The following is a 13,410-nucleotide window of genomic DNA, read 5'->3' as shown; positions in this document are numbered from 1 at the left end:
AGGAAACCACAAATTTACATTATCTCATTCTTTTTTATATATTTTGTTAAATATTTTCTAGTTTTATTTTAATTTGACTCCTGGCTGCAATGCTGTGATTGAAACCTCTTCCCTGTAGCACCAATTAGTTGTTAGTTCTCTCTCCTTCCTCAAATTATATTATGTTTTCTTGTTTCTAGTCACCAATAAATTTTATGCTTCTTTAGCCTAAGGACCATTTAAAATTTCTGTCATATTTTTAATGTCTAGCATGAGACAATGTAAATAATTTTGTGATTATATATATGTATATATGTAAATGCTTATTGAATTGGAAGTATCAGAAGTTAATAAGTTCTTACTATAAAACGTCAAAACACAATGACTACAACAATGTAATTGAAGGCAACATTAAACAGCAACAAATTTAAAATACAAGACACTGCATTATTAAAGTTCAAACACACATATTTCCCCTTCTATTAACAAATGTCAAACTATAAAAGTGAAAAGTATCCTGTGTTATTTGTTACATTTGGTTTTTTGCTTTTTTATTTTCAAGGAATGCACTTTATGAAAGAATTTCAGCTGTGTCAGAAAAATTCATCAGTTAAAAAACAAATTCTAATATAAAAACATTTCATGAGGTAGTGGGATATAAAGGAAGTACTGTGATATAATAGAACTCTAGATTTGAAATATAGGATAGACCCTGCATCCAAGAGAATTTAAACATTTTATAGAAAAGATAACTCCATTATAAATTTGTAAAGCTTTCTAAAGCAATAAATAGGATTTAGTATTTTGCAGTACTTAATTGGGATTAGCCAAAGTATATTATTGCATCATATTTGTCTTTGTAGCTTATCTAGTTCTATGAAGTAGATATTTATTAAATATTTTTTGTTATTCACATGATGAGTTCTGTACTCTATTTTAAATAACAGATATTAGCCTGTTGATGTGTCTTCAAGGCTCTTCTAAGCATTTAATAATGGGTAATGTTCATAATTAGTTTAAACTTGCATTTTACAATTGTAGTACTACAGAGAAATGTAACTAATTTGTGAAATCTTTAAGTTTGTGTAAAAAGGTATTAAGGAAAGAATAGTAGTAATGACAATAGGCCTTTCATTCTTTCCTTCTTGATTCCCTATTCCATTCTTTTTTTTTTTAATTTTTATTTGGTCATTTCCAAACATTATTCATTGGAAACAAAGATCATTTTCTTTTCTTCCCTCCCCCTCCCTCCCACCACCTCTCCCATAGCCCACGCACAATTCCACTGGGTACCACATGTGTTCTTGATTCAAACCCATTTCCATGTTGTTGGTATTTGCATTAGGGTGTTCATTTAGAGTCTCTCCTCAGTCATATCCCCTCCACCCCTGTAGTCAAGCAGTTGCTTTTCATCGGTGTTTTTACTCCCACAGTTTGTCTTCTGCTTGTGGATAGTGTTTTTTAGATCCCTGCAGATTGTTCAGGGACATTGCATTGCCACTAATGGAGAAGTCCATTACATTCGATTGTACCACAGTGTATCAGTCTTTGTGTACATTGTTTTCCTGGTTCTGCTCCTTTCGCTCTGCATCATTTCCTGGAGGTTGTTCCAGTCTCCGTGGAATTCCTCCACTTTATTATTCCTTTTAGCACAATAGTATTCCATCACCAACATATACCACAATTTCCTATTCCATTCTTAGCAGAGGTTGTTTGAATTCATTTGTTCTCCCCTCAAGCCTCTCATTCTATCTTTTCATTCACTTTCTTAGCTGATGACCCTGATTCATATATTTTAGTGAGAAAATAGAGACCAATTCCTCTTTTCCATGTCTCCAAGGTCCCTCCTCTTTTTAAGTATCTGATATAGAAGAGTGCACACTTTTCATGTGCTTTTTTTAATCCTTACCTTCTATCTTTGAATGGATACTAAGTATCATTTCCAAGATAGAGAGAGAGAGGAGTCAAGTGACTTCCCCAGGATCACACAGTTAAGTGTCTGAGGTCACATTTTAACCCAAGACCTTCTGTTTCTAGGCCTGGCTTATCTACTGAACCACCTAAGTGCCCCAGTAACATGAAACTTGATGTTTAACTTGTATTGATAATAAATAGATCAAGTCAGTAAATATTTATTGAGTACTAACTATGTGCCAGGCATTGTGCAGTGTTGGGGATACCAATACAAACAAAATGGACACTCTCTGATCTCAAGGAATTTGAATTCTAATGAGGAAAGGCAACCATAAAAGAGAATTGAAAAACAGATAGTGGTAGGAGAAAGAAGTTTGGTGACTAGAGAAAAGAAAAGGAAAGGGCTACTGAGGCAGTGGAATCTTCCAGGGTGAGAAAGCCATCAAGGCATTGTGGAGAAGAGTGGAAAGTTAGGAAGTAAGTGGTTATAGAAAAGATCACAGATTTAAGGATTACAGAAACCATCTATTCTAGTCCCACCATCTTACAGATGAAAAAACCAAGTTCCTGAGAGGTTAAGTAGTAATGCTGAGAACAAAACCCAGTTCATCTGATAATAAATCCAGTTATGTCTATTCCTAATTCTTCTTGCTGCATAGATAAAAATAAAAAAAAACTATTCAGGTAAAAGATAAGAATGAAAAATTAATTCATATTTAGTACATTTTTTCAGATTGTTTCAATTACTATATTATAGTGCCATACCTAGGTAAAGCATTCTTTTGGGAATTCTTGAAGGCAAAACTCTTTACAAACTGTGTTTACAAACTGTGTTTACAAACTCATTCTTAATTAGTGTGTTAAAATTGGAATTACTTGGGATTTATATGGCAATGTTAACTACCTACTCAATATTTTTTAGACAGATTAAGAAATGTTAGACCATGGTTTAGTCATAATGTTTGTCTTTATAATTTTGTTTTTCTTTCTTTATAAAAATCAGAATCCCAGTAAGGAGTGTGAGCCCTATCGCAGGGATGAAGATATACCAATTGCTCCTTGTGGAGCTATTGCCAACAGTATGTTTAATGGTATGCTCTTTCAAACTGCTCCTTGTTTTGAAATATCATGACAATTTATGTAGTATATTACAAACTTAATGTTTTAGTAACATGGATAAAACAGAGAACTCAAAAGTTTTAAGTATGAAAATCTAAGACTTTATTAAATAGAAAATAAAAGTAATGTATGTTTTTTATCTTTTGAGAGTCACTGTAAATTTTAGAGTGCTATTGTCTTTTGCTGTGTGTATGTGTATACACACATACATTTGGTTGATAAATCTTTGCCCTCTTGTTCTATTTCTCAAAATATTGTAAAAACTTTAATATTTTGTGACTTTTTTGTAACAGTTCTCCATCCTCCTGGGAAACTTTTAACCAAAGGGAAGGAAAGAAAGGAGGATAAGCAACACTTAGCAAAGGAAGCACATACAACTTTCCATCCTATTTTAGATATAATGAAATGGTCTGCTGACCAGTAATACTACCAAACTGAGAGTAGTAATGGAGAATACAAATGCCATTTAATTTAGCAATCCATTATTTAATTTTTAGGGTTGTTTAGTGTGGGTGGGTGGATCTGGGTGTGTAAGTGTGTATTTACTGTGCTAGTTTTTATTTTATTTGAGTATTTAAAAAACACCACCACTTGAATTCCCTTTTAAAATATCTGCTTGTTGTAGGGTCCAAAATTATACTTTGTAGTTATGAAAAGTTAATGTACAATAAAAAATGTAGTACATACACATGCTGAGATCCAAGTCCTACTGTAAGTTAATATTCATTATGTAAAATACTCCAAGATACCTTAAAAGAAAGAAATTATTTTCATATATTTCTGTATATAGCGGTTATTGTAGTTGTGAAAAACTTGGAAATAACCTAAATGCATAATGGTTGAAAAGTGACTAAACAGACTGTATTTTGTGTCAAAGTAATGGTTTATATATTATTTTTTTAATGATAAATATGTTAATAGTTCAGAAATAGAGAAAACTTTATGAAATGAATCACATTGTCAAAAACCATAACTAAGAAAACTGTAAATGTGCCTTATTAAGGTATATTATTAAGGAACTGTTGATTTTGGAAATTTGCTATAACCTAAGATTTGAAGTCTTAGACTTGTCCAAGGCTCAGGGAATTTAAATGACCTGTCCATGGCAATAGCAGGGTGTGCCTGCCAAAGACCCAAGTCTTTCTTTCTGACTCAAATCCTACACTTTATCTACTATGCCACATTGCCTTTCTCTTGAAAACTTTTTGTTAAAGATTAAGGTAGAATTGAGGATCAGAGAGGTATATATAGACTTACGGACAGAGTTGCTATTGTGGACTGTTTATTTGTACTTTTTTGGGAAAAAATTGGATACAAAATAAAAGGAGAATTATGTGATATACAAGAGGTTGGAAACATTTTTTTTGGTAATACTCATACTGTTAGAATGTGGCTTTTAAAAACAAAACTCATATTAAATCAAAAGCTTTTAACCTGGGGTCTATGTATAAATTTCTTGGGGTCTGTAAATTGGAAAAGAAAAAAATTACATCTCTATTTTCACTAGAAACTAAAATAAAGCTAAACTAAACTTAACTAAAGCTTAGGATTTCCTTTAATTCTAATTTCCTTTAATTTTGAATGTAGATAACAAAACATTCTAAAGAGTCCATAGATTTCACCAGAATATCAAAAGGTTCATAACAAAAAAGGTTAAGAACTCCTGAATTTAACATGTTTGTTGTATGTCTATGTTAATGGATTCCAGAGAGATTTTTATATCAATCTCATCTGTATTAGTTTATAGATTTGTATGATTTAATTTAATGACATACAACAGAGATACATAATTATTATGTTTCTCCCCATAACAATCCACATGTACAGCCTGGAACTGGAGGAAGTGTCTTACAGAGCTCACATATCTTTTTTTTCATTAGTTTAATGAGTTTAACAAATAGCTGATTATTTTCTTGAGTGTTGGGGGAAAGTATAGGACAAGAAACAAAAAGGAAGGAAGCACAGAAAGAATAATCCCTGATAGGGTAGAATGAGGCTCTGTCAAGTAAGTGTATAAAGCAACTATCTTTTTTGTCTCATTTTCAGATACATTAGAATTGTTTCAGATGAATGGAACCACACCTATGCCTATTGTTATGCATAGGACAGGCATTGCTTGGTGGACAGACAAAAATGTGAAATTCAGAAATCCACCTGGAGACAATCTGACTGAAACTTTTACAGGTAAGGTTAAAATAAAAGGGAAAAAAAAACCAACTTGAGGTTATTTTAAGAAGATATAAATATTAAAATTTGTTTTTAAAAAAGCACATAACCTGAGGAATGCTAAAGAGTCATTTGCATTTTCTTATCTTGTTAAAGCTTAAATATTCATAATTTTTACTTTTCTTTCCCCAGGTAAATTGCAATTTGATAGTTTTGGTAACATAGTATGGAAAACTGGCCTTGGAACTGGGATGATCTCTGTTAAAGTATTGCCTTTGGCAACTTAACCTAATGGTTGTGTGATGCTGGGCAAATCACCTAATTTTTTATTGCCCTTATGCAACTTTCCAAAATTATAGGTTGCAAGGAAGGCCCAGCTTGTTTTAGTAGAAAGGATGCCTCATAAGGAACTACAGCATTGACTTAGTCCCTATCCTTGTTTAAGGGAATTTTTAAAAAATCCTAAAACTAGTTACCAATGTTTCTGAATATTTTAAAATTTAGGCAAGGTTTCATGTTATTGCTTTAGAGTTATTCACAAAATATTTTGCTCAGTGCAACTCTGAGATAGGTAGCATGAATATTATAATCTATACATTACAGATAAAAAACCAAAGATAACTTAAATGACTTGTCCAAGTTCACACAATTAGTGTTAGAAATGGAATTCAGACTCTGGCTTCTTATATTTAAATTTAGTGATCTTACTATTATTCTCCTGTGACTAAATCTCCTAAAAATAAAAATATCATGATTTTTTTAAAACAAAAATTTATTCTGCTCTTGATATACTCAATTATTACCATTATTATATCTTTACATTTAAAAAGTTGTCTTTTGAAAGATATGCCAGTGTTTCATTTGCTTATTTTACTGTTTTACATGTAAATTGTATAATTGGCTAAATTTTCATTCTTTTTTATTGTTATTAATAAGGTTGTTTTGAAAATGAAGAAATAATGAGTTATCTGGGATATAATTATATTTAAATCTTCAAGATTTAGAAAAGCATATTCTTTAATTCTTTATAGTATTTTTTAAATAAAACTTTTCATATGTAGTGAAGATTTTGCTCCATTTTCTTTGCAGGTACTACAAAGCCTAGAAACTGGCCCAAACCAGTGTATATGTTGGATAAAGATGAAGAAAACAATGGATTCATAAATGAAGATTTTATTGTATGGATGCGTACTGCAGCATTACCTACTTTTCGGAAACTTTATCGCCTGATAGAGCGAAAGAATGGATTACATCCAACGTTACCTGTTGGACAATACCTTTTGAAGATCACATACAGTATCCTTTTTTTGCTACTTCTATAGAGTTCAGGCCTATAAAAAGGCCTTTGACATATCAATAAGTTCAATCTTTTATTGGCCAAACAAGCAATTTTGGTTTTTAGTTTGTGTAACAAATATTATTTATTTGATTTTAATTTTTATTAAGGATATAGATAAGAGTAGGCTTTCTGTTTCAATTGCACAAATTTTAGATTTTAGAGAAATTCCTTGAAAACTGTATTCTTATATTCCCAAGAGTGCTTTAGGCCTTCATGCATATTTTATGGTAAGAGATACCTAAACTTTATCCATTCATTAATCAGTATGTTACCTATATATTTGTATTTTGGTAACATGCTGATTTACATATATATGTATCTTAAATATGTTGAAAATTCTGGACCATTTGCTGTTTAACAGTGTATAAGAACTATGGATGAGTTATGGATAAAGATTGGACCTGTAATTTCATTGATTAAGGAAACTGAGGAAACTTCCACCAACAATACAGGTTGGATTTCTGAATTTCACATTTTTGTCTGTCCACCAAGCAATGCCTTTCTTATGCATAGCAATAGGTATAGGTGTGATTCCATTCATCTGAAACAATTCTAATGTATCTGAACATGAGACAAAAAAGATAGTTGCTTTATACTCTTACTTGACAGAGCCTCATCCTACCCTATCAGGGATTATTTTTTCTGTGCTTCCTTTTTGTTTCTTGTCCTATACTTTTCCCCAACACTCAAGAAAATAATCAGCTATTTGTTAAACTTATTAAACTAATGAAAAAAAAGATATGTGAGCTCTGTAAGACACTTCCTCCAGTTCCAGGCTGTACATGTGGATTGTTATGGGGAGAAACATAATAATTATATATCTCTGTTGTATGTCATTAAATTAAATCATACAAATCTATAAACTAATACAGATGAGATTAACATAAAAATCTCTCTGGAATCCATTAACATAGACATACAACAAACATGTTAAATTCAGGAGTTCTTAACCTTTTTTGTTATGAACCTTTTGATATTCTGGTGAAATCTATGGACTCTTTAGAATGTTTTGTTATCTACATTCAAAATTAAAGGAAATCCTAAGCTTTAGTTAAAGACTAGTGAAAATAGAGATGTAATTTTCTTTTCCAATTTACAGACTGCAGGAAATTTATACATAGACCCCAGGTTAAAAGCTTTTGATTTAATATGAGTTTTGTTTTTAAAAGCCACATTTTATAATTTCTAATTGTCCAGAACATGAATGCCCAGGATCACAGAACCAGTAGATGCCAAATATATGTCTTAACTCAGGTTTTTCTGACTTCAGTGGCAGTTCTGCCCACTACACACTGCCTCTCTGGATGAGTTATTTCATTTGAATGTAGTTAACCTATTTCATACATGCTTTGTTTAAATTTTAAGAAACCTAATTTTTATTTTTGTACTTGTAATGACTACATCTCTGTAATTTAAAATACTAATTCATCCAAGGGATCCAGATAATCTCTCAGTATTGCCTTAAATTTCATATTAGTAAAGTAAGTGCAAGTAGGTGGGTGTAGTGAATTAGAGTGCAGGTCCTAGAGTCAGGAAGACCAGGAAGACCATAGTTGAGATCTGGCCTTAGATACTTACTTAACAACACTTACACAGCTAGTGTGACCATAGTTAAATTACTTGCTTTGTTTCCTTTCATTCCCTCATCTGTAAAATGAGATGAAGAAGGAAATTGTAGTACAGTATCTTTGCCAAAAACCTTCCAACAGGGTTACAAAGAGTTGGACATGGCTGAAATGAGTAAACAAATTTTAGGAAATTTCTCGGTTACTAATGCCCAGCAAAAAAGCAAATTAATATTGCCAACAAAATCAATTATAATTCCTTACTTCCCTAAGTATCATTATTAGATTTAATTTTAGAGATAAAAATATTTTAAAATTATTGGTATTCTAATTTATATGTTTGGCATCTGTGTGTATATACACACATACACGTATATATATATATATATATATATATTTCATCAAAATTTAAATTAACATTTAAAATTTTTTTATTTTATATTTAATTTAAATTAATATTTATTTAATTTTTTTAAGATTTAAATGAATAATTAATAATGCTTTCAAATGAAGTGCTTCCTTGAGTCTTTATATCTGGAGTGACTAGTGAAACCATATAAACAAAATATATTTTATTGGAGTAGTAATAAGTACTCTTATAGATCAATATAAATAGGTAGTACTTTAAGGTATGCACCTTACATATATACATATACATCTTAAATGAGAAACTGCATATTTGTTCACAATTTTCTTATTTTATAACTGAACAGTAAGTTTTCATTTAACATTAAGTACATATAAAAATTAGGATTTTGAATATCCACTATGTTCCCCCCACAATGTTATAACCATCTTAAATTACAAAAAAGAACACATTTTTAAAATGGCAAATAGAACAACTATATTTAAAAAGTTTAAAGTAATAAGGTATCTGCAATATTCAAAGAATGTCTTCATTGTTTTTACATGTAAATATTTTAGTATTTTCTGCCAAGAAAAATCTCATTTCTTAAATTGTTGTGCCATAGTACTACATAATCCTTGTGGTTAATGAAAATATCATAAGCTTATTCACTTGTATCTTTTCCTAGACCCATAACCTAGCATTTCTGATAATTTTTTAGGAATCTCAGAATTTATTTTCCCTTAGGTATTTGTAAAGAAATTCCATCCTAGAGTCAAAGTGCAACAAATTAATAATGCTTATGAAAGATAAAATATAGAATGCCAACTAAAGTAACATTTTCAAAATAAGCTAACTGATCATAAAAAAATATTCCTATACAATCTTCAGATTATCCAGTACATACTTTTGATGGACGAAAACGGATGATCTTAAGCACCATTTCATGGATGGGAGGAAAAAATCCTTTTTTGGGTATTGCTTACATCACTGTTGGATCTATCTGCTTCCTTTTTGGAGTTGTACTGCTAGTAATTCATCATAAATATGGAAACAGAAATAATAGTGCTGACATTCCCAATTAATTTTGTATTCTGAAAAGAAATCTGCATGTGCGTCAAGGCCAGTCCAACCCAGCCTCCCTGTTGAATGCTAAGTGTCTGGTTAGTATGTCATTTCTGAAGCTGGCTGCATAACTCTTTATTTCCCCCTAATTTTTAAAATAGCTTTGTCCTATGCTTCTTCATGGTGGATGACTTGTGAAAATATGACGGGTATCTCAAAAGAAACTAGCTGTAGCTATAATGATCATATCAACACTGTGACTGCTAAAATGGCTTTTTATGTTTGTTTTTTATTGGCTAGGCCACATGTTGTATACAACCTCTTTCCTATATTATATATCTGCTGCTTTAATGTTTGTGCTCTGTGGGTAATATTATATACATATGTAAAGCTGTATGCTTATTGTATGAAGAAAAGGATAACAAGATGTATAAGAATATATTATGGCTTAGTATCTTTTCAGGAATCTAAAGGTTATGAGAAGATAAACAGATAAATCTAAATAAAACATTTCTTCTCTTTTGTATGTTGTGTGTATAGGCTTCAAGTAGAGTCTTTGTTAAGGTGGTTAATATATTCAATTTATCCAGTAGAGCCTTGTGTCAAGCCTAGCTCTAATGTAATAGGACATGTTTAACATATATAGCATAGGAATAGATGATTTGTCATGTCTAAAGAGATTAGGTCACTTACCTTCTGGATAGAATTTACAATTTTTATTTCCATTTGTTTAAGTCAGTACAGCCAGGTGTTCCAGCTAACTTTAAATGTTTCACATTGTGGTCATTTCCCTTCGAGCTTCCTCTTCACAAGAAAGAAGAAAAGCTGAAATGGGAAATTAGTACTCTTTGGTGGCAGAGCTATATCTTATGTCTGAGGATAAACCAGGTTTAAGTACTTAAAAGTGGTTAAGATTTCGTTACGGGGGATGTTTAGCACTGAGAAATTTGCCTCACCATTGGAACTATCTCAAACTAAGTTTATTTTTACAGGTAAGTGTTTTGACTTGTGTAATAAAGCTGTAGTCCAGAACACATTAAGAATATTAATCCTTTTACCTAGGAATTATTCCAATTTCTTAGTTGTGAAGTATGTTCAACCTCTTGTGTAATTATAGATGCCAATTCCTTTGATTGGATTTCCTATGAGTAAACTTAAAAAAAAATTTCTTTGTTACTGATTAAATTCTGAGGAAGATTATGCATATAATAAATTATAATGTATATGGTGGAGGTTATTTTATATGCAGCTATCTTGGTAAATTATACATATTCACTATTAAATAAATGCTGTAATTTGTTAATGAAACTTATCTTGAAGTGAATGTAAAGTTATTTTCTACATGCATGAAAATGTATGTTTTAATTAATAAGAAAATGTGGCTTAATTGAATTCAAAATTCTTTTTTTGTTTACTAAATTTAATCTTCTATATATATCTGTACATTTATATAGAAAAAAAGTATGTTTATTCTGAAGTGGTTTATCCCATTGTTATGTCTTAAATCAAAAGTCTGGGTATTATTTTAGTTTTCATTAAATGTATGCTCATTCAAGAACATAATGATTAATAGTATAAAAGGTGCCACACATCTTAATATTTTATATAAATTTACAATAAGATTACATGAGTCATACACTGACCTGATTCATTCATAATAAAATGATTTGCATGGCATCCTTAACATGTGACTATCACGGAGACTGTCAAATATCTGACTCTATAGTTATATGAGGTGTTCTTTATATGGAAGCCTTTTTTTAAAAAAAGTTAGTTCCCCAGCTTTTGTCACTTGTCTTCATCATTTGGAACATCCCACATGATAAGTTATGCTTTATGAATTAATATTAATAAGGGATTCTTTCTTGTACAAATTGACAGCAAGGAGTATAAGGAGAAATATCTTGCATCTTTAAGTCTAATCTGAGGGACTAAGGTGCCATTAAAAGACAAATAAAGAGCTTTTCCATAAATGTCTAATATATATATTGAAAATGGAATTCCAAAATGGCTTTGAAATTTATTCATTTTTCTGATAAATTTTAGACCTAAATCCTCTTTTATCTCTTCTAGCCTCCATGCCTCCCTTTGAGCCATATACAAAATTATTATTACCTAAGTCTAATGAATATGGAATATTTATTTGGTTTCTGTGAAGGATAAGGGAATGGAAATATTTTTATCTTTAAAGGCTTTATGTCAGTTTTGGGGCATTCTGCTTTCAAAAAATTAAACTTAATTTTAAGGCACCTAATTAGGCTGAGGAAGACTAATAAATACATTATAGATTGTGTGTAAACTTGCAGGAAATATTTTGAGGTGTTAAAAGGTTTCCCATTTTAAGTAGTTATGCAGTAAATAAAGGCTTAAGAAATTTCATTTAAATCATAAAGCAGGTTTTTTTTTTAATTGGAAAATTATTGTATATTACTTAGTAGAGGAATATCTAACCAAAGGGAGAGTTAAGTTGGAATATAATTTGTTTATTGACTGGTGATAAAAAATTCTTTGTATTTTTGAGAGATTACTTTGTTAGCATCTGTTACAGGTTAATAAAAATGAACTGGATTTACTTTGGTATGTTGGCCATGTCTTGTTAATAACATTTATTGGTGAGATTCAAATACAACTGCAGCCTAAGCTCAAAGAATAAATATTAATAACTCCTTGCTTATATTTCATTTAATATTTTGAGCACTTATCTTCATTTTTTAAAATTATAGATATTTTAAAATAGATGATACTAATATACATTAATTTTAGGTGCTACACACTGAACCATAATTGCTAGGGGAGTAAGGGAGAGGGAATTGGAAGCATATTAGGAATTCTGTGTTTAAAAAATGTAAAGGTTTTAATGATATATTTTTCTTACCTATTTAAGAAGTGATCAGATTCTCACTTGAACTCTAGTCATACCATTAAGGTTCTGTTAGTTTTTAGAGTAAAGACATAGGAATGGAGAGCTGAAGAAGGTATGAGTTGTGGCATATAGGAAAGATTATTTGGGATTGAGAAGTGTCCTTATGTTTTTGTGGTCTCCTGGATTTTTTTAATATCCATTTTGGGAATACTGCTTTAGCATTATCATATAATGGCCATATTGGTCATTAAGTAGCCATAAATGTAGGTTACTGAGTTTTTTGAAGTCATGATCATTTTTTTTCTCTCCACCAATTCCTAGTCCAGTGCCCTACCTTTGTGTGAAGATGATTATGGGTTATTATCTCAGACTCTGCCAAGGGAGAACAAACTCAATTTATCCTTAGGTTTAACCCTGGCTACGCATGAAACTGATAAAAATTCAAAAGAGACCCTAATTCTATACATTTCAGAGGCAGTAGTAAAATTGCATAAGGAGGTACAAAGCCTGCAAAGAATTGCATACTTCTTAGACTGGCTACAACATTATTTTAACTATTGAGTTGGCAAAACTACTAGAGGAAATACATACTGAAAAGTCCATTTTAGTTTTATTGTACATCCAAATATAATTTAAAATATAAATAAAACATTTTGTGGAACACCTGAACATCTCATTTTACTTTGCACACATTGAACATTAGCAAATAGACTTTCACAAACATATTTCTGGCTTATGTGTCATTATCTCTAATGCAGAAAATGAAGCAAAAATTACTCATTGACTTCAAAGCCAAGTTGGTTAGAGGGGAGAATAATATTTGGAAAATGGATAAGAATTAAGAGAGAAAACTTCAAAAAACTACACATTCATATCTTGAATACTTTACAAAAGGATTAGATCTACTTCAATAGTACAAAATATATTTTAAAGCATCAATTATTCAAAACATTTGGCATTGGTTAAAAATAAAGTGTATTAATAGAACAGACTAGGAAAGGGAGAATCATAAATAATAAAATTTTATAATTTAGTTTGCTAAATTCCAAAACAG

The 13,410-nt window shown here is 30.6% G+C and overlaps 1 protein-coding gene across 1 annotated transcript in view; it reads left to right on the top strand.

Moving 5' to 3' along the window:
* TMEM30A (transmembrane protein 30A) overlaps positions 1-12,065 on the top strand; it is a 51,489-nt gene extending 39,424 nt beyond the window's left edge. The window contains exons 4-7 of the mRNA XM_001373889.3: positions 2,897-2,984; positions 5,059-5,196; positions 6,268-6,474; positions 9,320-12,065. Of these exons, the coding sequence (XP_001373926.1) occupies positions 2,897-2,984; positions 5,059-5,196; positions 6,268-6,474; positions 9,320-9,513 (627 nt within the window). The 3' untranslated portion in view covers positions 9,514-12,065. The remainder of the gene's footprint in view (positions 1-2,896; positions 2,985-5,058; positions 5,197-6,267; positions 6,475-9,319) is intronic.
* The last annotated feature ends 1,345 nt before the right edge of the window (positions 12,066-13,410 follow it).

This window comes from Monodelphis domestica, chromosome 2, assembly GCF_027887165.1.
Source record: "Monodelphis domestica isolate mMonDom1 chromosome 2, mMonDom1.pri, whole genome shotgun sequence".
In the NCBI taxonomy this organism is placed as follows: Eukaryota; Metazoa; Chordata; class Mammalia; order Didelphimorphia; family Didelphidae; genus Monodelphis; species Monodelphis domestica.
This window is presented reverse-complemented; position numbering and strand designations above follow the sequence as displayed.